Genomic DNA, 26661 nt, shown 5'->3' with positions numbered 1-26661 from the left:
CTATGATTTTGAATGGCCTGTGACATAATGTGCTGAAAAAATGACTTAAGGCGGGCTGGCGGGTCAGCGGTTCTCCTCGCTTCGCGCCACACTAGCGGAATCAACAAAGACTGTCATGTCGCCAAAGAAGCAACAGTCAAGCATTGTACCTCTGTTCTCCGGTTTCTTTGTCTGCTCAGTGTCTAAACAATACGTTTCATTACGATTCAACAATCGGTTGTTTGCAACAAAGTACGCGAGTTTGGTGTTCAATTACTGGGTTCAACATCCTCTTTCATCCGAACACTCGATTACTTGAGCTATCGGTAAACCTCGAAGAGCCCATATCATTGTATTGTCTGTGTTCTCACATGTACACCATACTGTTTGGTTTGATGAAACCTGCTGTTCATTGTATCAGAATGTCTAGAACACTACTGCTCAACGAGTATATATCCCTCACCTCGTTCTCTGGCATGATGTCTTTTTTCCCTCATCATCGATCACCACTATCGCGACACTCAGTACTAGATATTATCTAGTACACTTCCAGCATTCAAATCCAAATCACATATCATATATACGATATCCTTACCTCAGACACCATACTCAACCTCTACATCGTTCAGTATGTCGAGCACCACGAAGTTCGTCTGCGGAGAAGCACGCTGGGTCGTGAAATCACCAAAATCCAACTCGAAGAAGGCAGCAGCAAAAGTCTATGACGAAGCTGAATTGAAGGCTCTCCTCGCCCCTACCAACAGTAGTTGGGCTGATGAGGAGGAAGCAGAAGTTGAGGTAATGAACATGGCTGGTGCAGCTAAGTCCCTGCCCCTCAGCTACTCTGATGTTGTGGCTCCGATTTGCAATCGCGGCATGGCTATCAAAACTGTTGCGGTTGGTGAACCAAAAGTTGCTGATGAGCCCACTCCTGCTGAAGCTGCTGCGGCGGCTCAGCTTAAGGGCAAGGAGATTGTTAAGTCCAAGACAACGACTCCCAAGATTGAAAAGCATGGCCCTACTCTTGAAGAGTTGGCTAAGCAGACCATTACGCCTGTCGCAAGTACCAAGCTTCTCAAAGCTTCTAAAGTCTTTGCAATGCCAGTTGCCAGAAGACAAACAAGCGACCGCGAGCCATGGAGACAACCAGCGGGCTGGAGCACAGACAGTTCTGCTCCTGCTTCTCATATCTCAGCCGATCCGGCACCCGAGAACCTGAGGACAGAGCGTAGAAAGAAACAGCGCAAGGCGAAGTCTGAAAAATTCGCAGCCGAGAAACAGACAGCTCTACTTGAAGAGTCGGTCCTTGTAGATGGGCCTGTCAAGCCAAGTGTTTGGTCGCCAACTATTCCAGTCACCTCGGTCGCTAAGCCAGTGGTTGTGGTTCCAGTCGAGCCAGCTAAGGAGACTGTCTTGTTCAATGTGCAAGTAGCAGCCGAGACTGTTCGACCAATGACTCCAGTCCAGACCCTGGAGAAAGTTGTGGTCAATTTGCCACCATCTTCTCCACGGAGACCAGTTAGTCCCGTCATTCCGGTCACTCCTAGATCGTTCGAGCGCAGTGCAATCAGAACTCCTCCACTCTCCGAGGCTCAGCCACAGTCTCTTGAGACCAATGCAGAGGCAGAGGAGGGTTCAGATATCATCGTTGCAGGTTCAGCCTGCTCGCCGTCTAGATCACGGGCCTCCTCGATTATGAGTGTGGAGACAGTGATCATTACGGATTCTTCACAATCCTCGAATCCCCGTCCAATCTTCACGAGAAGAGACTCTGAGATTCAGGAACATGAGCAGTGGTTCTGTGATCTGAACGGAGCCTTCATTGACAATAACCGTGTCTCCAGCCCGGCATCGAGTACCTGGCGACTATCACCTACTGCTGAACCGTTTGTTCCACGTATTCAGAAGGAGCCAGATGTTCAGGATATCTTCAATCTGTTGCCTGAACATTACTTCCCCGAACACAATCATCCACTGCCAGACCCATCGACTTCACCCTTTGAACTCACACCTCAAGGTCTACCCACCCCGCCTATGGAAGCAGTACACCCAGTTCGTCCAGTTCTCATGCTTAGCATCCCGCACATTGAGCCAACATACCCACAGCAGGACATCCCACAACCACCATCCAACATGACAGCCCCTGCAGCAGCTGCCCCTTACCCCACCCCCGAGTCTCTCGAAGTTTTGCGCCGAGAGAAAAACCGATTAGATTTGATCTTGATCCAAGACGATCTGATTCGGGATATCGAGGAGCGTGCTGCGAGACTGGCTCTCCGTGGACTGTTCCCGGATGGTACAGTAAGAGATCCGTTGCAGGTGGGGGCGTGGGAGATGCAGCAGCGGCAGCAGCAGATGCACATACATGGATGGGTACACTGATTCTTTAGCTGGACTAATTGATGAGTGGGGCGCAGCATAGGTGGGCTGAGAGTGGGTTTTGATGTTTGAGTGGTAAGATAGTGAGTAGTTATGACATGAACGATATTGCGCTGTACTAAGAACTTGAAGTTAGAAAACAAAAAAATAATATTTTGGGGTAATAAACCAAATTCAAAGTTTTTATTGAAATGTGATGTAAGTAATATGATGAATCAGTGACTCTGGATTCCGAATGCATAGTATATCTCAAACCACATGCCGCTTTGCATTGTCAACAATGGCTCGCTTAGCACTTGCAGGCCAAGAACGCGGACAAGATAATGAAGAAACATAACGTCTGTCCCTACATAGCGAGACGCACGCTGTAACGATACAACTTGTAGGTACTTCGAACTCAAGCGACGCTGAATCTGCGCATATGGATGCGATCATACCAACCGAATCGTTTGCCTGCTGGTAGGTACATCCCCTAATTTGTCTTCAGCGTGCCTTGGAGGCAAGATCCCAACCTAGTGAGCAACACCGCCAGCCCATTCAATAATGATTCAATTGTGGCTGATCGATTCTGCACTGTAGCTGCTGTGGTAGCCACACACAATACATCATATCACAGGAGTCTCAGACAGCTCCCCATGTTGGTGGTACCGGAATTTGGCCAATCCAGAGCATGGAAGTCATATGATCGGTTACCCTCGGCACATTCACGAACAGTACTGTACGAGTAGGCAGCACCTTTCGTGATCAGGCTCCATTTCCTTTATGATATCCCACAGCCTTATTACCACATCGTGTGGAATTCGTCTACTTATGGACACCAACCATCTAAGCTTCGTCCGTCAGCTCTATCTAGCTCTCGAAACAGCCAACTTGTTTATTCTGAATGGATTTGGCTGGGGCACCTGCAGCGCCGTTGCCGCTGCCTTTACCCCCGGCCCGAGGTTTCTCGACGTCCCATGGCTTTTGTGGCTGATTGCTATCACTTGCGGACCACTGAGCTCGTCGCTGCTACCGCAAAGAATCAGGAGGAACCTCAAGCTGAATTACAGGACAAACCTCACCAAGCCCCGGAGCTGGGCACTTGTCACTCTTCGGACTGCGGGCTATCTTTTCGCTCGTATCTGGTTGAGTCGACCGGAGTCTATTCTTCAAAGACTTGCTCCGACTCCAGGTCATTCACTCTCCCCCCTATCAACCACCATTAACTCAGCTCTCGAGATTATATTGCTCTGGTCAACTCCTCGTTCAGGGTTTTCGTTCCACCGTCGCGTCATGACGACACCAATCGAGGCGCTCGTCACGAGCGGGAAGCACCCTGAGGTTGAGTCTTTCATCCAGGAAGCGCATTTGGCATGCCATATGATCCAATACGAGTATCATCCTATCAAAGACCCTAGGACCATTCGACTTCTCAGAATCCAGAAAACCGAACTTGGAGTATCTTGTTCTTTGGAGACCGTGTCTCTGAAGACGGCCCCAGCATACTGGGCTGTCTCGTACTTATGGGGCTCGTCCGAGACAACACACGCAATAGTACTTTCCTGTACAAATTCTTCCGAGAAGCGACAGCTTCCCGTCAACTTCAATTGCGCTGCTGTGCTCAAACTCCTCGTCCCTCTAACGCATGTACCACGATATATTTGGATAGACGCGATCTGTATCAACCAGAAAGACGACGCCGAGAAAGAAACGCAAGTTCCGTTGATGACTGACATCTACTGTGGTGCAACGCAAGCCGTAGGCTACATCGGAGATGAGTCTGCCCAACTTAAGGAGGACTTTCTTCTGCGCCTCATCGACTACTGCAATCACAAAGCAAGCGATGACGTGCTACAATTCGCTTCTCTGGGCTCTCCGGAGGAGTGGCGAGCGCTACAGCTCTACTACGAGAGCCAATTTTGGATGAGGGCGTGGATCATCCAGGAAATTGTCCTCTCGAAAAATCTCATTTTCGTCAATTCGGCAGGGACCTTCTCCTGGCAACAGTTCAGCGATACGGCCATGAAGCTCTCCGAAGAGCTCATCGTCTTCGAACGAGAGGAGAATGTTTGGCCCAGTTTCGAAGTGTTTCTCGTCCTCATTGCCGAGCTTGCAATGAGCGTCGGTCTCCTCAAGAAACAGCTTGCAAACACAGATCGTTCTCAATGGCCAACAGTTGCCGAGCTGTTGGACAAGTGGGATCTATTGTCGGCAACAAATCCACGCGATCAGATATACGCCATGCTCGGTCTCTGTTCAGATTGGCACGACCCAGCATTGAGCCCCAATTACAGAAACACAACCACCAATCAGAACATCTACACAGAGGTTGTCGCTTATTATCTTCGACAAGGCTCGATCCGCCCACTTCTCGCCGCTGGGCTGGCGTACAGGGATAAAGATAGTATGCCTAACCTACCGTCGTGGGTTCCCGACTTCTCTGCACCCGTCAAGCAAAGACGCAGGGGAAATTGGATGGCAGAAGAGGACCGCAACGTAGTCTGCCGTCTGGACCAACAGCGTCAAACGGCCACCAATGTGCTCCACGTTTGCGCCATCATCGTGGACTTCGTTGCCTCGACCAGCGACAGCGTGCCACAGTCTGGCCACGGCAACCCCGGCGTCCACGGCGACGCGCAGAGCAAGCAGACGGTTGATGGCTACCTGGGCGTCTACGACAAGACGCTGCAGATGGCCACCAGTTGCGAGCAGAACCCCTATCGTATGAGTCGCGGGGAGGCACATTGGCGTACCATGCTGCTTGACTGGTTTCAGAGCGAGTCGCCCGCGCCGCCGGCAGCAGGAGAGGCGCTGAAGCAGACCGTAGAGCAACTCCGAACCGTGGCTCGGAACGATGGCAAAGGATACAACGGTGGGATGCGGAAGCGGTTACGGCCCAAAGGTGGCATCAAGTCGGCGAAGCCCGGCGCTTTCCATTGGTTTGCATACGAGTTTGCCCTCACTCGTGGAGGCTACATGGCGTGGGTGCCGCCTGGGACGCATGAGGGAGACGCCATCTGCTTCTTTCCTGGCTGTCGAACGCCCTTTGTTCTGAGGCAGACACAAGAGTTGAATGCGTTTAACTTGGTGGGTGATGCTTACTTGCAGGGCTGGATGCACGGCGAGGCACTGAGTGTCGGGAGGAAGTGGATTCAGTTGGTATAAGTTTGGTGGCTCAGAAGTCGAAGATGACAAGGATACGGTTGATCGAATCGTGTGGGCAGATCTCTGTTTCTTGGGTAGCAAGCAATCTTCTCTCTCAGTAAGGGTTAGAGGCAGGATTGGTCAACTTCGGTAGATAGTTACGCCATTGAAATGAACCTCGATAGAAGAACTCTCAACTAAAAGCTTAGCGACACTTAGGGGATTCGACTGCAAACACATTACCGAAACCCGTAACTTGATCAATAGGGCGCAGAATAGGCGGGTTGAGAGTGGGTTTTGATTTTTCAAGTGGTAGGATAGTAGTTATGATTTGAATAACATCGCGCTGTAGTACATATAAAAATTTGATTTAGAATATAAAAAAATACTATCTTAGGTAATTAAAGAAATTGAAAAGTTCTCGTGAAATACAACGTAAACATTTTAATAAAATAGTGACTCTAGAATATGAAATAACAATAGGCAGCATAGTAGAGTTTTAACTACATGTTGCTATTGTTTATAGTGGCTCGCTTAACACTTAAAAGCCAAGAGGGCTAATATAGTAATAAAGAGGCATAGGCAAAAATCCACGGGTCCGCACACATGTTCGTTGAAGCAAGGAAGCAGTACGTTGATAATTTAGTAAGTGCCGAATTAATCCAATTTTTGCTCTAATTCTCCCCCCCCCCCCCCTCCCCGCGGCCGATTTGTCTGCATCCAAAGCAATGGCTGAAGCGAATACCCGGCTCTCACCTGTCGTGCAACACAACACTCAATACAGCTGTCCAATGAAATAGCGACACATAGAAATCCCTCCTTGTACCCAACAAGCAGATATCGTTCGATATTTTTTGAATGTAATTTCTACCAGGTGTTGATTCACTCCAAGACAACGAAACTATACACTGCAGCCGCTCTATCAAATCCCTTAAAGCAAGCAAAAGATGACCAGCTTCCTCGATCTTCCCAGCGAGATCCGAAATTCAGTATACGAGCTGTGCTTACTGCAACAATCACCGATCAACCCTTTCGATGAGTACTATCCAGGGTCCGGGCTCACGCCTGGCGTTCTCCGAGTCAACCGGCAAATCTATCGAGAAGCTAGCTCATTCATGTACGCTCAGAACATTTTCGACCTATCCTGGGTCTCCCACAAGGAAGTGGCCTCTTTCCTTGAGAGAATTGGCAGAACGAATGCGGGCTGTATCCAGCACATATATATCGATTTTCCAGATTTCGGCAACTTGGAAGCAGGCAATATAACTCTGGAAGACGCTAGCAGCGATGTCTGTGCAAATATTCAAAGTAACTGTGCCAATCTGCGGACTCTCACGATGCCCCCAGATAGCACAACGACTGTGCTGCTGAAGCTTGAAGCACTCGACCACCCCAAAGTCGCTATCGAGGCTTTGGAGCTGATAAATGGACGGCTCAGAGCCATCTCATCGCTCGAGGATATCGTGGCTCAGGTGTATGACGATGGACCAAGCGGATATTTGAAGAAAGCGATGGAGAGTCATGGATGGACGGTTAGGGAGGTAGAATATTACGAAGAGGAAGATTGGGGCCGCAGTAGGTCGCCTGTTGATGATTATGATGATGATCGGGATTATAATTATGATGAGGAGGAGGAGTATGACTACGATATTGATAATGATAGTGATTTTTGGAGAAGGGCAGGAGATTAGATGCTCTGGCGATGTGGGTGTGCCCTGGAACTACTTTGTTTTTTGGTGGAATGCTTCATCATACATGTGCTGAATCATTGGGAAAAAGTTAGCATGCTCTTGCGAAGGTTGCTCGACAGCTCCAATAAGTGCAATACTTGTGGAAGTAGGTATAGCTTGCTGCCTGGTACTCAAATTGGGTGCTCTCTGTTTACCCCCAACTAAGTTATCCATGACCTGAGAGCAGCAGCCTGACTTCAACTTAAATCTGCGCCCATCTGCCCCTATGATACACCATCTGATAATTCATGAATATGATACTTTCGTAACATTGAGCCAGGTGAATTTAGCAGTGGAGAAGGGAAACACTATCGCCCGAAGAAACCTGGACTTTCAGGCTCTGGATCCTAGAAGTCCTCTGAATCTAGCGTGCGGATGCTCCCGAGACGGGCTCCCGCAGCGGGAGTCGGCTGTCATATTTAGCACTGTCGGGGTCAATTGTCCTTGGGACCGACCCCGCCAATTTGTGGGGTGAGATAGCAATTGTTTACCTTCACCTCGCACTTTATCTACACCCTACTTCAATTCACCAACAAGAAAATAATCCAGCACCATAATCTACTTGCTTGACAAACTTCAAGACCCGAGAATTCGCAGTCCGCCTGCCAAGCCAATAGTTTGGCTTCATCCAAGTACAGCTTCAAAATCGCGGTGGCTGGGGTGGTGTGATTTAACCGCCAGCCTTGCTGGACCCGGTCGCAATCAGCTCAACCTCGTACGAAGTATCTTGAGCTACTCAGCTTGTGAAGTCATAAAGCAATCGTCTTTTGGCTAAAAACAACGACCTTCCTCAATTGCGATTCTTTACTGAGGATTACTTGGGTAACCAGCTTCCTCGCTGTCACCATAGTAACCCTGCAAGACTCTCTAGCTGGATATGGCTACCACGTTGGAGCAAGAGGAGGATAGAGCAGAGGTCGTGGTTGAGAAGGAAGCGGATAGCGAAGAAGAGAGTCCGCGGGCAAAAAAGCAACGTATAGGATGGTGTGGTCGCTTTGAAGCAGATGAGTGGTATTGCAAATGTGATAGGAAAGCAAAAAGATTGCCAGTCACCAGAAAGACGCGCAATGAGGGCAGATTGTGTAAGAGTCCCTAACACTTCTCTGAAGTAGTAACTAACAAGAAATTTAGTCTGGATGTGTCCTGTACGAGAGCCGAAACAACCAGGAGACCCAGAGCCATGTCAATTCTTTATGTGGGATGATGAGCAGGATACCGCAATAGAGTGGATGGAATTGAACCCAACAACACCTGCAAAGCAGCCAGCTCCAAAGTCTCGCGAGATACGTACTCCGAATAACGGCTCGAAGAAGTGCATGAATGGGTGGCTTAGCGGAACAAATGGGAAGAAGAGGGTCATACAGGATATCTCAGATGATGATCCTCAAGAGGATGTGGAGAACAAAGAGGATGACTTCGTCATTGTTGAAAATAACGATATTGAGGATGTGTTCAATCCAGAAAATACTCGGAACGGTAGCCCATCCAGGAAATCAGCCAAAGTCACCAGATTTACAACGCCGGGACAACCAGTTAACAAGAACATGGAGGATGGTCGAAATGAGTTGCCCACACCTGCCACAACCGGTAGAGCTGTCGATGGAACCCGTCAGCCATACGTTCGAGAAGCCTCACCTACACCGATACAACTAGATGCTGCGATCAACCTAGGCGACGCAAGAGAACCGTCAGAGGGCAAGACGGATTTGTTGAGGAGTATCCTCGCTCTGATCAAGGCGGATTATCCGGACTTGAAGGCATCGACGGAGATTATGATTGAGCATGAGATAGAACAAGAAGTCAGGAGAACTAGGGCTGAGGCGAAGGGATACAGAAAAACTATTGCCAGGCTTCGACAGACGGTGGATGATCTGGAGACTACAGTAAGCCATCTGACTTATGGCGGTGCTGCGGATGATGTGGTTGTCCTTTCGGATTAATGTCGCTGGTTAGATTCGAGACTTATGGTCTGGGGTGCGGGAGTTCTTATGGTTTGCATTTTGAGAGATACCATAGCATTTTGAAAGCGAGTAATGAATCAATTCTACAACTAGTCGCACCTTCCTTGCCGAAATAGCATCTTCTTTAGTGCAAGTTCCACAGTTTTGGATTTTGGGAGTGGTCTTCCTTCTAAGCATGTCCTTTCCCAGTCAGGTCACTATCCAAGCTATCAACTGTATCGGTAAGTCTCAAGCGAAGTGCAACTGGCACTCACTGAGCTAAGAAGAAGTTTGGAGTGACTGGCCAGTCATTTGCTGTCTTTAAAGCAAGGGCATGTCGCCTTTCTCGCAACTTGTGTTAATGGCATCGTTACCACGCGAAGCGCAATGTATCCAAGGAGAATGGATTCTCTAAATAGTGGCTAGTATTTTGTACTGCCAATATTATCCAACCAGAACAATACTTAATGATCATTCTGGCTGGAGCCTACAAAAGCGAAACCACCAAACCCAGGCAGCAGTCCATGGGCTTCAGGCACCGATCTTCTCACCTTATAAAAAGCCAACACCCCTTCTATTCCAACTCCAGCCCTTAGAGAACTCAAGTAGTATCCAGCTCTCCCTTCGATCCATTGATCGGACCCACCGTCACCATGAAAAGCTCAAAACCCACCCAAACCGCCTCCGCTCAATCCAACACCACATCCAGATTGAACCCACCAACACAGGAACAAGACTCCCAGACAACACACACCACAAATTCGGCAGGCCAAAAGACGACAAGCAATGAAGATAAGAAGGAGAGCAACGACACATATGCGAACGTGATGCAGTCATACTACGCAGACAAGGATTTAACATGGTGGCTCGAACTAGCCGGGGATTTCAAGAGCGCAAGACAAGTCCCTCTTCCTTGCGAGGAGGAAGGGGACTTGTGAAATATGTAATCATCTATTGAATTGCAGCCAAAAAAAAAAAAAAAGGTCTGTACAATATGTAATGCCATGCTGGACGACTGGAGAGGGTCCAACAGGCGAAGAGGAGGATCGGGACATGGAGCTAATTTTGAAAACTAGGATAAGGGCTGCACAGGAGGCCAAAACAACCTGATGAGACGTCAATACATTCATTCATTCATCCATCCTACATATCGCATTGCACTCGTAAAGCCATCAAATGAACACCTAACTCCCATGCTATCATCCATACCCAGCTTCCCCCGATCCCATGGTCAAACTTTGATGAACTCCCAAATAATTGCCTCCTCCATATTTTCCCCAATCTTCGCCAGTTTTTTCTTCCCATTCTCATTCTTAGTCCCTACATGCCAAAGTCTTTCAAAATGCGTCATGAGAAGGATGTAATCTCCATCTGGAGTCATCCGTACACAGAAGTTCTCCCAGCTTTGATGTTTGCCTGCTGAACAGATGAGGTTGCCGTGTTTACCATGACCGAGATACCTCCCGGAGACGGTGTTCTTGAAGCCGAGCCAGCCTTTGGTTTGGACGCATGCCCAATGTATGGAGCCTTTGCCTCCTGTGCGGATGTCAGTATTACATTCATTCTGTATGATTGTGTATCAAGACTGTAAAATAGATGGCGCTAAGCACCCGAACAAAAATACCATTAGGTTTCTGCTGTGTATTTAAGACACAAACACTTATTGGTACCAATCATGGCGTTTAAGTAGCCCGCAGCCTTGCATAATGAAACAGTCTATCAATGACTCGGGTCAAAGAGATGTAAACATACCAGGTGCTGCCAAGACAACCTGCCCCTCAATGAGAGTGAGAACTTGTCCGGAAATCGCGGATCGTATAATGTAGCTATTACCAGGCCATGGTACACTACTATTAGGACTCTTGATCGGGTCTAGACCTTCAAGAAGGTCGGCGACCGTTTCTGGTGGCGTGACGACTCCTCCGTTGACAGTTGAGGTATCGTCCTCTACTGTCGGGCTGGGGTCCACTTGATAGAGAGACATTTCGGGACTGGGAGGAGTTGCTTGGTCGGTATGACAGACGCTTCCAAGTATTGAGTGACTGAGAGAACTTCTGATCAATGTTCCATCTGTTGAGTATCTGGATGTTGAATCGTTGATGAAAATCAGTTGCGAGACGTTGATGGGATGGGAGCCTGGTCCAGTAAGGATTCGGTTGTTGGTTGTGGCCCGCTTTTCCGGCCACTGTCACCTGACATAGAATGAGATCGATGCTTGCCCGTCGAATTTATAGGAGTGTCGTTCTGGATGCGGCCATAATGAGTTGGATTCAAGTAGAAAAGTATTATTTGATGGTAGGTTTGACATCTACTTGACAGTCGCAGTCCTCTGACGTTCAGGACATTAAGACAAGTACCTAACCGAACGAATATGCTGAAAGAAAACAACAGCCGTGTGGAGACCCGTACAAAGAACGTCAGTAACACGCATTTTTGACATCCAAGCATCAAGGAAGATCAATTTTAGGCCTGCAAATTGATGATGGGGTTCTGGTGGGTAAGTTCAAGCAAGGCCAGTAAACGGCATAAGAGGTGAACATTTCATGGGAAATCAGAATCTTTATCTTGATATGTAGGGGTGGGTGCAAATCGATTTGATATCTGGAACGGGTGGTGCTCACATAACCGTGGAAGGTTTCATCCATGAGTAATAGTAATTGTCGACGAGGTCCATGAAATAAACTTTCTGCGCGCCTGACCTCAGATCCCCCTATTTTGAGTTCAGGATCTCGCCTATTGTAAACACAAATCCATCCCGTACCAGAGGAGCCGATCTCCGCGCTAGTGGATACATGATATGCTTATGTTGATGACAAGTGACTAGTATTGAGGTAAGGATATTAATAACCACGGAGGAAGGCTTGGTGGGTCGTTTGCGAGAAGTAAGAGCATGTTGCTTTGCACGTGTCGAACGTCCTACTGTAGACCTTGACTTCACAGTCCCTGGGAGGTCGACAGATCTGACATTCACAATACACCTTCATACCTGCTTGTCAGGAACACAGAAATAATAAAAAAAGTTTCAAGGCTGGAAGCTTAATGATCGCAAATTAATCTATTATAGGTATTTCCTAATCTTCAACCAAACTGATGGAGTACCAACAGTCAATCCAGAGCCCCAACGCCATGCTCAATACATCATCAACACATCAAAAAAGCTCAGGTATCACAAACAACCCTGTCTCAGCGCTCTCTTCGCAATTTCTGGCTCCTCACCCAACATCGTCGGATATTTCCACCTAAACCCCCACTTCATCCACAACTTGAACTTCTCGCCCGCCTTCATCGCCTTCCACCTCTCCAGCATCACCGCTTGCTCCTCCGGACTCTTCGCCTTGTATGTCGGTCCTGTCCAGCACAGGAAGATAATGCTGATGCAGCACCATGCGTATGGCAGACCTCTCTTGCGGTGCTGGCCGAGCATGAGACCCTTGAAGGACATCCAGCTCTCGAAGAGGCCGATGATTAACCAGAGCAGGAACCAGCCGACAGGAACGAGCACACAGATGAGGATCAGGGGTGTCCACCAGTAGCCTGTGTAGTAGGGGTCTTCATAGAAGCTGCCTCGATTGGAGGATGAAGAGTCGTAGACGAAAGTTGTTGTGCATTGTGCTGCTGTTCCGGTGGGAGTGGAGCATGTTGTAGTTGGTGTGTAGTAGCAGTAACTAATGTAGGATGGTGCGTAGGCACTGCTCGCCGACGCGACTTCAGCTGCATCGACATCGCTGGCGTTCAGTACGGCCACGACAAAGGTCTCTTGAGGTTTGCTGTACCCATATCCGTACGGATGTGTGGTAGTTGAAGTGGTGGCCGTAACCGGGGTGGGCTTAATAACTGCTGGTAGGGACACTGGGACGTTCGTAGAATACGTCCAGTCTTGACTGCATGTCGCATCCGCAGAGTATGTGATCGGAACCACATAGCTGGTGTACAAAACTTCGTCGGTACCAGTGTTGTACGTGCGGGAAGTTGGCTGACCACTTTGGAGGACTTCGTAGACCACCGTGACATCGGCATACGCAGCAGATTCAGTCAAGGTTGACAGGACGGATACTGAAGCTGTGGGCTTTGCGACTACACTTGTTTCGGTGTAGAGTTCGGTGCTGCCATAGTAGGTAAATGTTTCCACGGATATGACAACGTAAGAGGTCACGATATACGGAGCAGCTGAGGCTGTGAGCGCCAGAAACGCGCACAAGAAGAGGAAAAAGAGCTGCATGGTGAGTGAAAATTATTTATTCTGAGCGAATGGACAAGTGGTGACCGTCTCCACGGTGGTGGCGCGATGCTTGCTGAACGAGTGAAGCAAAACAAAGGATCGTGAACAGGGAAAAAGAAGAAAAGACGCGAGAGAAAGGCTTCACCTTATGTTTAAGCTTGATTGTTGCGGCACAGGTCGGCTAGCTCAACTGAGTCACATACCCACTTATGTTATGCACGCAGGGACCAATTTAGAATTATATTCAGGGGTACAGTCGTATTTGTTAGTGGTGTTGTGAAAGAAATTTCTGAAAAATGCGACGAAATGGCATTACTCCGTCTTGGCAATCTGCTGTGCCCTCGGACGACAGCGTTGCTCTCGAATTTGTTGTGCCGTTGATCTCGGTTGCATCTCTCAGGGGTCAAAACATATTAACGGATAAATACACCTATGTATTTTTTAATCTGAGGTTTGATATCTCTGCACAAGCTCTTCTAGTCCAGGAAAGCATGATCCGGGTAAACAACTTGTCGAGGACCTCAGCATTCCAATTCATGTGTAAAACTGAGAAGTACACAGAGAACAAGTAGATTTTATTAAACTGTGATTCAAAATCATCCCTTGCCGATATACGTAGCTTCGTCATGTTGGTTTCACTACTCTATTAGTGGAGATTTGGCACCACCAGAATTTGAGACACGCGATACATCCAAAAGGAGAGATCCAACATTTTGACAAACAGCCTCGCTACGCCCAGTTTCATTCGTTGCTACTGTTCCTACGGACAATTTCGAAGCCTTCAAAGCAACAGCCTGCTGCTATCCCAATCAATATGCCACATTCAGTATCATTCACCACCCTGTATTCTTCATCCATGTCAGAGCCGGCTTCTTTACAAACCCGAGGGGAAACACGTCTGACAACCCAAATCCTTACATAAGACAAACAAAACACCCGAGAAAGTATTGTTGAGGAAGAAATGCCAGTTCATCATAGTGTGTAGCTCCCGGCAACGTTCTGGTCCTCTCGTTCTTATTTTCACAACACCAAAACTTACTCAGAAACAATTTCTCTATATCAACCTCTCTTTCTGCGGCGGTGAGGAGGATGGTACACATTCTCGACCTCCTCAGCAGCCTCCTCGCCAAGGTCTTCAGCATTATTCTGGGTGGTATAACATAGTTCGTGTTGTACTAAGAGATAATAGGCCTCAGCCACTTGAGTCTGATTGCCTTTGATGACAATAGTGGCCTTCTGTCAGTTTAGATCCTTCAAACCTGTGATAGAGGCTCCGGTTTTGTCCCTGAAAGCAAAACCGGGAATATAACCACCCAATTGTCTCTCAAACAAAGCCTCAAATGCGATCAGAGACATACTCATGGTTCGATCGGCGCCAGTGGTAACAGGTTGAAGGATATCGAGCAATGGTCGATACGGGTTGCGAGGTCTCGGTCCACGAGCGCGAGGTCCTCGTGTTCCATCATGTCGGCGACGATTACGGCGGCGCTGCCGGCGATTTTGTGGCTCCTCGTACTCGACCTCGTCGTAGACGTATCCTTCGGCGTCATCATACTCTTCGTAGCCTTCCTCGTACTCTTCTCCTTCATCATATTCGGCGTCCTGCGCAGCGTAGGACTCATCCAAATGCTGAGTTTGAGCTGATCGTGGGACTGAGTAGGCAGAGCCTGTTGTTTGTGAGCCAAAGGGCCAAGAATTTGAGAACTGGTTACTCCTTCTCACCTTCATACGCGTAGGCACCACCAGCGGAAGGGTTGTAGGCTCTGCCATGCTCTATCTGAGATCAGTCCCGTCTGAATATATCTACGAAAACTAAACTCACCGTAATATCCAGTATCAAGGTTTTGGCTCAATGGAGAGCGCTGAGTTTGGAATTAGTCGCTCATGGTGAAACTGGATCGGTGTTTCTAGATCGATTGGTGTCCCAAGTTTGCTTGTCTGAGTGAGAAGGAGCTCTACAATCAGAAATGGCAGTCGCGATGGATTGTGCGTGGCCAAGTAACGCTGAAGGCTAAGATATCGATTTATGATGGCCTTGATTGAAGGTTGCTGTGTCAGTATGGCCGAGAAGATCTGCTCGACACTGCGTTGGTTCTTACGAGGTGTAAACCGAATGTTACACACCGCGGGCTAGAGCATGAGATCAAAACGCTGCCTTCTTCGCAGTGCGCGATATGGCGCAGCTAAAGGTTCAGTTATGAGAAGGAGACAAGTTGAGAACGAGACGCGAGGCAAGTTGATGGCATAGTGAAGCAGACGCGCCTGCGGTTTGTTGAGTGACTGCCTCGTTTGGACATACTAAAGTAGTCTCGCTTAACGACTAGCAACTGTTGACTTCTCCTCCCTCAGCTCAACCTTATTCGACGAGCTTCATCTTCTTCGTCTTCCACAAAATAAGCTACGGCAGTCAACCAAGACCAGGAGTAATGAGTTTGGCGTCAGATCAGACTTCTGAGACGAAAATGGCGTCTCGTGAGGATGCCAATCAGCGATGGTTCATCAGAGGAGTGACCCGCGATGTAAGCGCCCTAAGTCACTGATGATGCATTGCTAAATATCACAGCCTGACAACCACTACAAATCCAAGTTCCGTGTCGGAGGGCCTGCGTTTGTACCATCCAACAAATCCAAGACATTTCACTTCTTTTCCAGACTCCCACCCGAGCTCCGCAACCGCATCTGGAAGTACGCCTTACCAGCTGGTCGCCTAGTTCGAATCTTCTACACCGAGATCCATTATCCTTCAGGCACATACTCGAATGATGACCTCGGCCTGACGACTTTCACTTCCAATGCGCCTATTCCCGCGATGCTTCATGCGTGTGCAGAATCCCGTCAGGTTGCTTCGAAAGTGTACAAGCTACGTCTCGGCACAGCTCAGAGCCCTGCAACAATATACCTCGACTTATCAGTCGACACTCTGTATTTTGGTAGCTTCACCGACAAGAAGCGGATATTCATTGCTCGTACACTGGTAAACACTTTCGCGGAAGAGGATTTCCAGCAGATCCGTCACATCGCTGTCCAGTACAAAACCTTCTGGCGGTACTTCTGCAACAACATGCATGGCATTGCAGATTTTGTGGGCATCAAGACCCTGCAGCTGGTACTAGAGAGAAACTCGAAGTCTGAGACCAATGACATGATATTGGTTCACCCGGACTGGACACCAGAACCCCATTGGGCAAGGTACGGAGAGGAGGATAATAACAGTTTCAGTGCCACCCAATTGGCAGACTTGGAGGTCGGAGCGACCTATGAGTATGACTCGGACTGGAAGAGAGCTTCGTGGGAGGCGGATGAGATTCTTTATGAGATTTGTGATGATTGTCCTGCTTTGAAGCCATTGCTGCCCGATATCAAGATCATGCTTGCATTGAAGAAGGTGGACGGTTGATGGGTATAAATTAAATCTTCGTCACGGCCAGAACTTGGAGGGTTTAGCTTAGAGAAAAAGCTTTATCTGCAGCATTTTGTAATGGGGCCTAGGGGATTTGAGACCAAGCTGAGAGGGGCAGCGATGAAGCATTCGATATCGAGGGACTTCTGTATGTAATTAACCTTGCTCGCTACCTATCACGAGAGATAACGAACGAATATAATTTCAATACCAACGTTTTCTATCAAGCAGAGAAGTATGCTTACCTCTTGACTTTAGCATGTGACAACCATTCACTCACTCATCGCATCCACTTGCCAAAGTGACTTCCAGGTCCTTCCCAAAATATTGTCAAGGAGTGAACAAGAGAGATCATGATAGACATTTGAAGATCCTGGACGAGTAGAAGATTGAAATCGGGATCTTGTCTGGTATTTGTATGTCTTTGAATTCTGAATTCTTCTCAAGCGAAGTACTGGGTATGGCTGGATACTGACCCAAGCTCACATCTACCCAATATGGAAAACAATTGGCAGAGATCTAACACAATCAGAGGCCTCACCTGCCTTTCAACTTCGACTCATGCTCCTGCCAGAAGTTCTTACATGCTCTATGCCCCCAATGCTCAACCCACCACTCCCCAAAACTATCTTCAACCATAACATCCACCTTCGCAATCCTCTCTTCGCGTTTCAACCCACAAATAAGACATTGCTTAGGAGCTGACAAGCCTCCTTCTTGAGTCTTGACATGCATCGTTTCTGAGATCTCCGGGATAGCCAGGTGCGTAGCCGTGTCCTTTAAACTAGTATTCGCAACCGCCACCGCAGATTTGAGCCGACCAAGCTGCTCTTTCCACACTCTTACCACATCAGCAGCTTCTCTATCCTCGCGAACAACCTCCGACTTGTCAACGCCAGTGAGCTTCATACCACCCTTACCACCTGCTGCAGCGGGACCGATCTTCATAGCCTGTGAGAGCAACGTGTCGCGTTTCCAGCGGAGCTTGCGGCCGGCTATGATGCGAGCTGCGACGGTGGCGATGAGGAGGTAGGCTCGTAGGAAAGAGATGGTGGAGGGGTCGGAGATGATGCGATTTTTTAGCGAGAAGGGTTGGTCGGCTACGGCTTTGAAGAGGGTTGATTGGGGGAGGTCAAAAAGTGGTGGGAAGAGGGTGAGGATGATTGATGGTGGGGGGATGTTGGTCGGTGGTGCTTCGTTTACTTCTGCTGGAGGAGATGATAGAACGCCGTCGGCGTTGTCCCAGGCCCAGGCGTCGGCTTCGATTCCGGTGGTTGGCCGTGGTGATATGACAGCTGGTACTGGTGCGTCCAGGTTGTCTGCAAAGTCACCCCAGTCATCTTCGGCATTGTCTGGTGCTGGGGAATCCTCATAAGGGTCAGGTTGGGGAGGTGCGAAGTTTGGCCACGCAGTTACAGGTGAGGCCGAATTTGGTCTGGATCCTTTCTTTACATTTGAAAGTTGCTTTGTTGCCAATACTGGAGCCAAATCACCAAATGGGTTCCTCTCTTGAAAAGATGGTGATTTAGGTGCTTGTGGATATGGTAAACCACCAGCAGTCAGACCTGATGACAGCAAGTTTGCAGGCCGTTTTGATGGCTTATCCTTCAAACTAGTTGCACCAAACATATTGGTCAAAGATTGAGATGGAGGTGGCTGTGGCTGTGATACAGGCTCGGGTGCCGCAACAGTCTCAAAATCTCCAAACTCATCGTCATCTTCAGCTTCCGCTTCAGCATCAAAAAGGACATCTCTTCCATATGATGGCTTCCGAACAGGCTTGGGAGCAGCTTTCGGTACTGGCTTGGGCATTTCCACTGGACCCGGAATGTCTTCTATGTTGCTGGAGAACATATCTAGTGTAGACCTTCTAACTCCCACTGGTCTGATCTCGCCAGATGTTGTGCCCCATCCTGCATACTTTGCTTGGACTGTAGATGTAGGCTGGACCATCTGAGTCTGGGGCACAGAAGCCTCGAATGATCCCCATATATCCTCTTGGCTTGTAGCTATTGGTTGTGCCGGGGCAGTAGGTTGGAAACTACTCATATCCCCCCACAAATCATCCACCGGCAGCTTCGCTGGAGCTTGCCATTGTTGTGTTCCTCCGTTTCCAAATGTCGCCGTAGAATTCGAACCACTCAGAGAGAACAAATCGTTTGATGCTGGTGTCGTGGCAGACTGTTTATCTGGCGAAGGGTTGTAGAAGCTGTCGAATTCGGCGAGGAGATCGGAAGACATGGCGGGCAACAATGAGATATATGGCGTGGCAGCGAGAAATTAATCCTCTTGGGGATTCAAATCATCGAGTGGATCATGGCAGCGCGACTGCTTGCGGCAACTCTGGAACTCGCGCCCTTCGTTGGACTATCTGCAAAGCCCAGCCAGATTCCTTGAGCAAATACCACAGCAAAATAAACACGCAACCAACCTCTTGTTCGCCTGCCTGGCTGCCGTGTATTAGATGGCGTCGTGGGGCGTCCGCCAGACGGCTCAAGGTTCGTCGCCCTTGACCTTGAAGGAGCAGGAGAGAAGGCTGAGTGCCCGGACCCGCCAACCAGGGATTAACTGGACCAGCATTCCTTAGCGTGCTACTGGACAAGCAAGGCAGGGGAGACAGGGCTGATGATCCCGTGCTGCATATCTCCAGCCTCAAACCAACATCAAGACGGCTCCTTATCCTGAACACTTCTCGTTCTTTTTTTTAATTTCTCCCCGTGGTAATGCGTTCTCTGGAGGAATCAAGGCTCGAGTCCCACCTGCTCAAAACTGTGTCTTATCTACTAACCATGTCTCAGAACCCGATGGGATATCACCACAAGCCATGCTGCAAGCCTCAAGAAGTCGGTGAAGGCTGAGAGTGACAACAGTCCATGCATATCCGGGCTCCGTTCGGTCTGCTGGAAGGCATGTTATATTGTCTTACTATTCCCAATCAAGCAAACAGCTAAACTTTGTGCTCTACCTAGACTTTTCTGCTCTTTCAGACTTCTGATATCACGGGCTGGTCACGAGCCTTAGATGATTCCCGAAGTGCTTATACTTCTCTCAGAGAGCACCTTTTACGATATATCGAGAATCCAGATGAGCTAGGGTCGGCATTAGATCCTCTGGATGATGATCAACATGTAAGAAAGTCCTAATCAAGCTAGAGATCGTTATGTTACTCGATTATGCTGAGACATGAAGTCACCGTGGAATACCCTGCGGCAGGACGAGGAGATACGGGCAGAGATTTTCCAAGATGTCGAACGCTGCATGCCGGAAGAACCATACTTTCGACGGCCTGAGACACAGAGGATCCTGCTAGATGTATTGTTCATATTTTGCAAAATCAACCAGGATGTGGGCTATCGGCAAGGAATGCATGAAGTGCTAGCTCCTATTCTCTGGGTAGTAGAAGAAGATGCTATAGATTATGGGCACGAAGGACCTACATCCATGGCAGAATCGGATTCGCTAATGAGGCAGACTTTGGATCCTGCTTACATTGAGCATGATGCCTTCACGCTCCTGTCGCTGATCATGCGCACAGCGAAATCATTTTACGAATTAGGAGAACCAGATAAAAGACTTAGTTTAACAGGTTCTGTGACCCCTCAGCAAGGTGCTTCGCCAATTGTTGAGCGAAGTAAACGCATACATGAGGTTTACCTGGCCCGGTTGGACCCAGAACTCGCCAAACATTTAACCGACATCGAAGTGTTACCCCAGATATTCTTGATGTGAGTCCACTCTTGTTCAAACATTGAAGGGACCTACTAAAAGTATGGTAGCCGATGGATCAGGCTGCTCTTTGGACGAGAGTTTCCGTTCGATGATCTACTAGCTCTATGGGACACCCTTCTGGCCGAAGACCCCGGGCTAGACTTGGTTGATATGGTGTGTGTAGCCATGCTTTTGAGAATCAGATGGCAGTGTAAGTGGCTCCACCAATAGTGGTCACGATCTAACACTCTCCAGTACTTGAGGCAAATTACTCATTCGCTTTGATGCTACTGCTCAAGTATCCTCCTCCAGTCTCTCCAAATGGCCCACATACATTTGTGAATGATGCTATATATCTTCGGGATAATTTCAGTGCTGCTGGTGGCGCCAAAATTATCACCAAATACAGTGGGAAGACACCGAGTCTACGAACATCGGGCTCGCGACCTGGAACACCCCTCGGCCAATCACTGAGTCCAAAACCCACGTTATCTAGAACTAAATCACCACTTCCATCGCCCGCAAGGTTCTTACAGCAGCAGGGTGGAGTCGAAGCTATCTTCCAAGGTGCCGCCAAAGGTGTCTTCGAGCGAGGAGAAAGACTCGGTATCAACCAGGCGGTTCGCGACGCAGTTGGTGAGGTGAAAAAGAATATGCAGGGTCTTCAAGCATCTCGAAACGGACCTAGAAGAACTTCAGACGTGATGAGATGGTCACTCGATGAAGGGAGATCTGTTCCGAACCCTAGAGCTTCTGTGACGGCCATATTGGCTCGAAACCAGCAACTGGCACGCATGCTTGAGCAAGCTATGGCAGACCTTCGAGCCGTATCAATGTCGCCAGATGGAGACAAAGACAAATACGTCCAGGCAATGGATCTTGCAATCGCGAAAGTAGGATTTGTCAAAGTATACTTGGAGGATCCTACAATGCCTTTACCAGATTCACATCCCGCACCCCCAACCTCAGATCCTCTGGCACCCACATCAATCCCACAACCCACACCTGAAACTCCTTCAAAAATCATAACACCGGAACAACCACCCTTGTCGACACCAGACATGCAGACTCAAAAGTCTACAGAGAAAGAAGAGAGCGGATCATTAGATTCCAATCCGACGCTCGGCGCTGCGCCAAGTGAAGGGACTCTTTCAAATCATGCACCGTCAACTCCGACCTTAAATATCCCAGAAATAACTGCTGAGAAACGGGAACAGACATCTTCTTCGAGACCAAAGGCCCCAGTACCGACTCGATCAAGCATTGCACAGTCCAGCTTTTCATGGATGCTAGAGCCAGATACTCCTTCAAGCTCTTCTACCAAATCATCACCTCCCAAATCAGTCTCGCCATTTTTGAAGTCTGGGAGGCGGCCAACTTCAGGTCCGAATCGTGAGAAAGCAGCTTTTTTGTTTGGCGATGACGGAGGGGAGTCAAATTCGAGACCGCCATTGCTAGAGGATTCCGAAGAGGTCTTCAACATGGGGTCTATGAAGGGTAGCAAGGCAAGTTCATAGATATATGATCAGATGTTAGCCCAACTCTGCAATGCCATTGAGCACTGACTCTGGTGTACATCGCTGGCCATGCTCAGATACTACATCTCTCAAGAACAATAATCGGATGATGTGCATCAATTTGAGTGCCATATCCCATCACATTTCCTAGGAGTACCGGATACTAGTGGCTTAGAAAACGAGGCAAACATGTAGTGTGTGGCGAGAGGGTCTGGCGCTGCTGCACTGCAGTCCTTTTCCAAGGCTAGCTACTGCAGAAGCACATGCGGTGTACCCACGCAAAATGCAATCCACATCTCATCCGCATACTCGCTCGGCTTGTAAGACACCATTCTATGTCACATTCTAAAGTCAATTCTGTCAACAGGGCAATTGTGAACACCGCCTCGTTTCCAATCATTTCTTTCAAGCCGTATTTGGATTAGAGTAGTAGCAAGCAAGAGCATCAATCAACACACTCAGGTCAATTGGGTTTTGAGCTACCTACCTTGACATGTCTCTTCTTCCCTCGAATCCGGCACTTGTGTCTCAGTTGTTCTCAGGCCATCACAATTAAACCATGTGACAGAGCGAGCGAACTACTCGTCTCCGGATGCATTCCGGCACTCTAAATTGTCAATTGTTGAGGCAATTGGTTAAAAAATTGGGATGTTCTAGCCAATGAAAGGCCCGTACCCGGGACTTTGTAGTGATTGCTCTGTGCAGATGTGCTGCTGCAGGCGGTTTTCACAACTGGGGCGAGCAGACGCAGCGAGGAGGGGAGGGGAGGGGAGAGGCAGCGAAGTCCCACCGTCCCACGAGGCGCTGCAGCTCTGATACGTTCCCTAACGGCCGCCTCAGAGCGGGCCCATAAACCCACAAGCTCGAAATTTCTGATGCCAGGCTATCAGAGGCAGAGGCCAGCCGGAAACTGAGGTGAGGAATCCTTGTCGCCTGCACCCAGCCAGTGACTTCAATGCTCCCAAGTCATGGACATCTGGTAGTCTCTCAGTCCCTCAGTCCTCAGTCTCTTGGTGCTACCGGGTGCCTCCTCTCGTCTAACTGACCCCGCGATGTCCTCGGAGCTAGTCCGTTTTGGTGACTAGCCCCAATTCACCACTGCTAGCAGCAATAATATCAAAAACCCTTTGTCCTGTCCTGCGACGGCGACTCTTCCTCTTCTTCCTCCACCTTTTCTCTCCACCACAATCACAGTTGCGTATCTGCACCGTCACCTCACCTCACCTCACCTCGCCCTACCCACCCTACCCTACCCTTCGCCCTTTCTCCCTTCCCCATCCACCCCTACTCATCACCTTTTGCTTCGCGACACTCATATCGCGACTTCTTCTTTCCGCATCCGATCTTCCCACCCCACTTCCTCAAACTCAACGCTCCCGCAAAACATTCCGCGCACTCTACCAGAGACTCAATACGGTATGTTCTACTCTTCACGCGCCGCTTTCTTTCAGGAGATACACCCAGATACCTAATATTCACCGTTGGGTCTCAAATTCACGCTTTGATCAACTCGCTGACATTGGAAAGGTCTTAATTGATCGTTTACAATCAACGTCTCTTCCACAACAACACTCATTGCTCACGCAAGCAACCCACAACTTCCCCATCTCAACATGTCTTCTCAAGACAATGCGCCCAATGGCGACGAGCTCGCTGATGGCATGAACAACCTCAACGTCAACGACGAGGGACGCCTCGGACCTGATGGCGAGCCCCTCCCCAAGACCGAAGAAGAGTATGCCGAGTCGCAACTCACGCTCCGTGCTATTGTTTCTTCCAAGGAAGCTGGTGTAATCATTGGCAAGGGCGGCAAGAATGTCGCGGATCTCCGTGACGAGACTGGAGTCAAGGCTGGTGTTAGCAAGGTCGTCCAGGGTGTCCATGATCGTGTTTTGACGATCGCTGGAGGATGTGAGGCTATTTCTAAGGCATATGCTATTGTCGCAAAGGCTTTGTTGGAGGGCGCGCCGCAGATGGGCATGGGAGGTGTAGTTTCTACTACTGGTACCCACCGTAAGCTATTATTGACTAACTGGCGAGATCCACGCTAACAGTTCGCTAGCAATCAAGCTGTTGATTTCGCACAACCAGATGGGTACGATCATCGGTCGCCAAGGTCTCAAGATTAAGCATATCCAGGATGTTTCCGGCGTTCGCATGGTCGCACAAAAGGAAATGCTTCCTCAATCAACCGAGCGCATCGTCGAGGTTCAAGGCAACCCTGAGGGCATTCAAAAGGCTATCTGGGAAATCTGCAAGTGCTTGGTGGATGATTGGCAACGAGGGACTGGTACCGTGTTGTACAACCCGGTTGTCCGAACCCAACCAGGTGGAGGACCAAGCATGGGACAAGGCGCTGGTAATGGCCGTGACAACTACAGCAATAACCGGGTCATGCGCACCGGCAATGGCAACGACTTTAGCGAGAGCGCTCCCCGATCATACAACAACCGCCGCTCCGATTCCGATGCTGCGCAACGTGGACCCCCTACCCATGATGAGAATGGAGAGGAGCTTCAGACCCAGAACATCAGCATTCCTTCTGACATGGTTGGTTGTATCATTGGCCGAGCTGGTAGCAAGATCAGTGAGATCCGCAAGACTTCCGGAGCTCGCATCAGCATCGCTAAGGCACCCCATGACGACACTGGTGAGCGTATGTTCACCATTATGGGGAGTGCTAAGGCAAACGAGACCGCTCTTTACTTGCTGTACGAGAACCTTGAGGCTGAGAAGATGCGCCGAAGCCAAGGCAATGCCCAGGATTAGGATGTGAAGATTATTTCGCTTTCTACACGTTTCATTTCCATGCGGACCATAACTCTCGATTCTTCCAGATCTGACTTGCCGCAAGGCTGATACTGCGATGAATCTTTGGACGTCTGCAGCGACTTTTTTTAATGAACGAATTCTCTTCTACCAAAAGCACTCATGGCACTTCCTCGATGTTTTCCTTCTCTTTTACGACATGGACTTTTACGAATTTACGGTCATCAGCGGCACTTGATTGGTGTGTACTTCAGGTAGCGCCTTTTTCTTCAACTGTCACTCCCCTCGATACTCGATTCAGACGATTCGCCTTGACATTCAACAACTCGAGACACCGACACACTGGCTCGACTTCTCTGTTATTCCGACGTCCTCCCTCGAACGCACGAGAATCGTCCTAATCTCGTCATTCATGCGGCTATGACCTTACTTCTCCTACAAGTCACGAAATTACATTGCCCCACTCCATCAACACACTATACCAGAACGCCTGGCCTGGACTACACAAGTCTCGACTCTTGACTCTAGAACTCGCTCCCTCACATCAAGTCACAACACGTTCCGCAAATCGATCCTATTCGCCTCACGTTTGCCTGGTCTTCGTGCGATCATATCGACATCTTGATCTCTGAGGAGAAAGATGGTGTACGCAGATTTGTTCATAGACTAGGCAATATGAGCAATGAACAAGTCAAAATAGTTTTGTCTATGATGTGATTCTACTGTAGTGCCAATATGCAAAGTCCCAGATCCCAACAATATTTACTTGACAGAAATTGAGGGTTCACAAGATATTCATATATCCAATGGCAGTGGTCTAGTGGACAGATTTTCTAGCTTCACATATCCAACTACGCCCAGCAAATGCTCCAATCAACCACCTCTCCCAAACGCCCACGCTTCAAACTTCCTCCTCCCTATGTTCACCTTTCCGCCTACCTCACATCAAACCCCTTGGGTCCTCTAACCCCTCCCCCCATTGTAATCCGCACCCCCCGCCTTCCTCAACCTCACCACAATATCCCCCTCCTCCAAATCCCCCTTATCCCTGGCATCAACCTGAATACTATGATGACCCAACACCCTCTTCACAGCCCCACTCTCAATACTCACCCTCGCCTTCCGCATGACCTTTGTGCCCTCCCCAATCCAAATCACCAGCACGAATTTCACGCGCTTGCTCTCCGTGTCGTTGGCGTACTCGACGCGCACGTACGCGTATTGTGCTTGTGAGGGGTCGAGTTTGCTGGCTAGTTCGGCGAGGCCCCCTGTGCCGGTGGAGGAGAGGGTGAGGCCGTCGCCGGTGGGGGAGGAGTAGGAGATTATGAGGTAGTTGGTGGGGTCTTTGTCGGAGCGGACGGCGTCGTAGGCGGAGAGGATGGCGGGGGAGTCGGCGCCGGACATGGTGGGTGTGTGGAATGTGTTGTGTGGTATTGCAGTTTATTGTGCTGGATGAGGTTGGAAGGGTAGAAGGGGTTTGCTTTGGAGAATTGGTGAAGTGAGAAGAGGTTAATTGGAGTTGAAGGCGGGATTCGAGGGGTCGGATCGAAGTGGGGGGGGGTGGCTCTTTTTTTTGGTATGGATGGGATGTTGTACGGATGGTGGGGTTGGTACGAGATACAGCCCGCAATCTATATTCGTGGAATTGAGTTGATATGTTGAGGATTGCGGACTGCTGCGGTATATATTTCGAATTAGCTTGCTTGATTGAGCAGTTTGAAAGAGAGAATGTCAAGTAACAGACTAGACAAAGGGAAGTGAAGAACTCGTAACAACCTTGTGTCAGATCCACCAGGGGTCAGGATTGGATCTTTCCATTGGCGCCGCGGCAGCCAGTCCAGGTTCAACTCATGTTGATGCCGCGGTTCACCGCCTAATTACCACTCCATCAGGGAAA

The 26661-nt window shown here is 49.0% G+C and overlaps 13 protein-coding genes across 14 annotated transcripts; 8 read left to right on the top strand and 5 right to left on the bottom strand.

Moving 5' to 3' along the window:
• Positions 1–609: 609 nt before the first annotated feature.
• ONS95_009502 (uncharacterized protein) lies at positions 610–2469 on the top strand (the record flags this gene model as incomplete). Its single annotated transcript, XM_058503102.1, has 1 exon — positions 610–2469. The coding sequence occupies one exon, from the start codon at positions 610–612 to the stop codon at positions 2359–2361; it is 1752 nt and encodes a 583-aa protein (XP_058362036.1). The 3' UTR covers positions 2362–2469.
• A 651-nt stretch (positions 2470–3120) lies between these two features.
• On the top strand, positions 3121–5502 carry ONS95_009501 (uncharacterized protein; the record flags this gene model as incomplete). Its single annotated transcript, XM_058503101.1, has 1 exon — positions 3121–5502. The coding sequence occupies one exon, from the start codon at positions 3121–3123 to the stop codon at positions 5500–5502; it is 2382 nt and encodes a 793-aa protein (XP_058362035.1).
• A 926-nt stretch (positions 5503–6428) lies between these two features.
• ONS95_009500 (uncharacterized protein) lies at positions 6429–7172 on the top strand (the record flags this gene model as incomplete). The annotated part of the gene is made up of 1 exon (XM_058503100.1): positions 6429–7172. The coding sequence occupies one exon, from the start codon at positions 6429–6431 to the stop codon at positions 7170–7172; it is 744 nt and encodes a 247-aa protein (XP_058362034.1).
• A 522-nt stretch (positions 7173–7694) lies between these two features.
• On the top strand, positions 7695–9259 carry ONS95_009499 (uncharacterized protein). Its single transcript, XM_058503099.1, has 2 exons — positions 7695–8293; positions 8343–9259. The coding sequence occupies exons 1-2, from the start codon at positions 8089–8091 to the stop codon at positions 9149–9151; spliced, it is 1014 nt and encodes a 337-aa protein (XP_058362033.1). The 5' UTR covers positions 7695–8088; the 3' UTR covers positions 9152–9259.
• ONS95_009497 (uncharacterized protein) lies at positions 9256–11238 on the bottom strand. The gene is made up of 2 exons (XM_058503097.1): positions 10904–11238; positions 9256–10687 (listed from the first exon to the last, which is right to left on the bottom strand). The coding sequence occupies exons 1-2, from the start codon at positions 11133–11135 to the stop codon at positions 10383–10385; spliced, it is 537 nt and encodes a 178-aa protein (XP_058362031.1). The 5' UTR covers positions 11136–11238; the 3' UTR covers positions 9256–10382.
• ONS95_009498 (uncharacterized protein) lies at positions 9805–10089 on the top strand (the record flags this gene model as incomplete). The annotated part of the gene is made up of 1 exon (XM_058503098.1): positions 9805–10089. One exon carries the CDS (start codon positions 9805–9807, stop codon positions 10087–10089), a length of 285 nt encoding a protein of 94 aa, XP_058362032.1.
• Positions 11239–12317: 1079 nt separating the features above from the next.
• On the bottom strand, positions 12318–13370 carry ONS95_009496 (uncharacterized protein; the record flags this gene model as incomplete). The annotated part of the gene is made up of 1 exon (XM_058503096.1): positions 12318–13370. The coding sequence occupies one exon, from the start codon at positions 13368–13370 to the stop codon at positions 12318–12320; it is 1053 nt and encodes a 350-aa protein (XP_058362030.1).
• A 1239-nt stretch (positions 13371–14609) lies between these two features.
• ONS95_009495 (uncharacterized protein) lies at positions 14610–15140 on the bottom strand (the record flags this gene model as incomplete). The annotated part of the gene is made up of 1 exon (XM_058503095.1): positions 14610–15140. The coding sequence occupies one exon, from the start codon at positions 15138–15140 to the stop codon at positions 14610–14612; it is 531 nt and encodes a 176-aa protein (XP_058362029.1).
• Positions 15141–15832: 692 nt separating this feature from the next.
• Positions 15833–16767, top strand: ONS95_009494 (uncharacterized protein; the record flags this gene model as incomplete). Its single annotated transcript, XM_058503094.1, has 2 exons — positions 15833–15889; positions 15934–16767. 2 exons carry the CDS (start codon positions 15833–15835, stop codon positions 16765–16767), a joined length of 891 nt encoding a protein of 296 aa, XP_058362028.1.
• Positions 15894–19280, bottom strand: ONS95_009493 (uncharacterized protein). The gene is made up of 2 exons (XM_058503093.1): positions 17016–19280; positions 15894–16913 (listed from the first exon to the last, which is right to left on the bottom strand). The coding sequence occupies exon 1, from the start codon at positions 19009–19011 to the stop codon at positions 17308–17310; it is 1704 nt and encodes a 567-aa protein (XP_058362027.1). The 5' UTR covers positions 19012–19280; the 3' UTR covers positions 15894–16913; positions 17016–17307.
• On the top strand, positions 19281–22538 carry ONS95_009492 (uncharacterized protein). 2 transcript variants are annotated; one of them, XM_058503092.1, is made up of 7 exons: positions 19281–19516; positions 19569–19677; positions 19740–19898; positions 19960–20495; positions 20547–20689; positions 20734–21997; positions 22045–22538. In XM_058503092.1, exons 1-6 carry the CDS (start codon positions 19494–19496, stop codon positions 21993–21995), a joined length of 2232 nt encoding a protein of 743 aa, XP_058362026.1. In that variant the 5' UTR covers positions 19281–19493; the 3' UTR covers positions 21996–21997; positions 22045–22538. The 2 variants fall into 2 exon arrangements, with proteins under 2 accessions (XP_058362026.1, XP_058362025.1); XM_058503091.1 differs by having other exon boundaries at positions 19281–19898; positions 20734–22538.
• A 626-nt stretch (positions 22539–23164) lies between these two features.
• Positions 23165–25464, top strand: HEK2 (RNA binding protein, heterogenous nuclear RNP-K like protein). The gene is made up of 2 exons (XM_058503090.1): positions 23165–24008; positions 24058–25464. The coding sequence occupies exons 1-2, from the start codon at positions 23609–23611 to the stop codon at positions 24762–24764; spliced, it is 1107 nt and encodes a 368-aa protein (XP_058362024.1). The 5' UTR covers positions 23165–23608; the 3' UTR covers positions 24765–25464.
• Positions 25465–26587, bottom strand: ONS95_009490 (uncharacterized protein). Its single transcript, XM_058503089.1, has one exon. It carries the CDS (start codon positions 26166–26168, stop codon positions 25728–25730), a length of 441 nt encoding a protein of 146 aa, XP_058362023.1. The 5' UTR covers positions 26169–26587; the 3' UTR covers positions 25465–25727.
• Between the last annotated feature and the right edge of the window lie 74 nt (positions 26588–26661).

Source organism: Cadophora gregata (genome assembly GCF_030347475.1).
Source record: "Cadophora gregata isolate MNR1 chromosome Unknown scaffold_3, whole genome shotgun sequence".
Lineage (NCBI taxonomy): Eukaryota > Fungi > Ascomycota > Leotiomycetes > Helotiales > Ploettnerulaceae > Cadophora > Cadophora gregata.
This window is presented reverse-complemented; position numbering and strand designations above follow the sequence as displayed.

Bases quoted from the DNA above. Each gene is read 5' to 3' on its own strand.
- ONS95_009499 (XM_058503099.1), top strand. From the start codon at position 8,089: ATGGCTACCACGTTGGAGCAAGAGGAGGATAGAGCAGAGGTCGTGGTT. The intron at 8,294-8,342 runs GTAAGAGTCCCT...CAAGAAATTTAG, and splicing joins GCGCAATGAGGGCAGATTGT to TCTGGATGTGTCCTGTACGA.
- ONS95_009497 (XM_058503097.1), bottom strand. From the start codon at position 11,135: ATGTCTCTCTATCAAGTGGACCCCAGCCCGACAGTAGAGGACGATACC. The intron at 10,688-10,903 runs GTATGTTTACAT...ACATCCGCACAG, and splicing joins GGTTGTCTTGGCAGCACCTG to GAGGCAAAGGCTCCATACAT.
- ONS95_009493 (XM_058503093.1), bottom strand. From the start codon at position 19,011: ATGTCTTCCGATCTCCTCGCCGAATTCGACAGCTTCTACAACCCTTCG.
- ONS95_009492 (XM_058503092.1), top strand. From the start codon at position 19,494: ATGCGTTCTCTGGAGGAATCAAG. The intron at 19,517-19,568 runs GCTCGAGTCCCA...ACCATGTCTCAG, and splicing joins CGTTCTCTGGAGGAATCAAG to AACCCGATGGGATATCACCA. The intron at 19,678-19,739 runs GCATGTTATATT...TGCTCTACCTAG, and splicing joins TCCGTTCGGTCTGCTGGAAG to ACTTTTCTGCTCTTTCAGAC.
- HEK2 (XM_058503090.1), top strand. From the start codon at position 23,609: ATGTCTTCTCAAGACAATGCGCCCAATGGCGACGAGCTCGCTGATGGC. The intron at 24,009-24,057 runs GTAAGCTATTAT...ACAGTTCGCTAG, and splicing joins TTCTACTACTGGTACCCACC to CAATCAAGCTGTTGATTTCG.
- ONS95_009490 (XM_058503089.1), bottom strand. From the start codon at position 26,168: ATGTCCGGCGCCGACTCCCCCGCCATCCTCTCCGCCTACGACGCCGTC.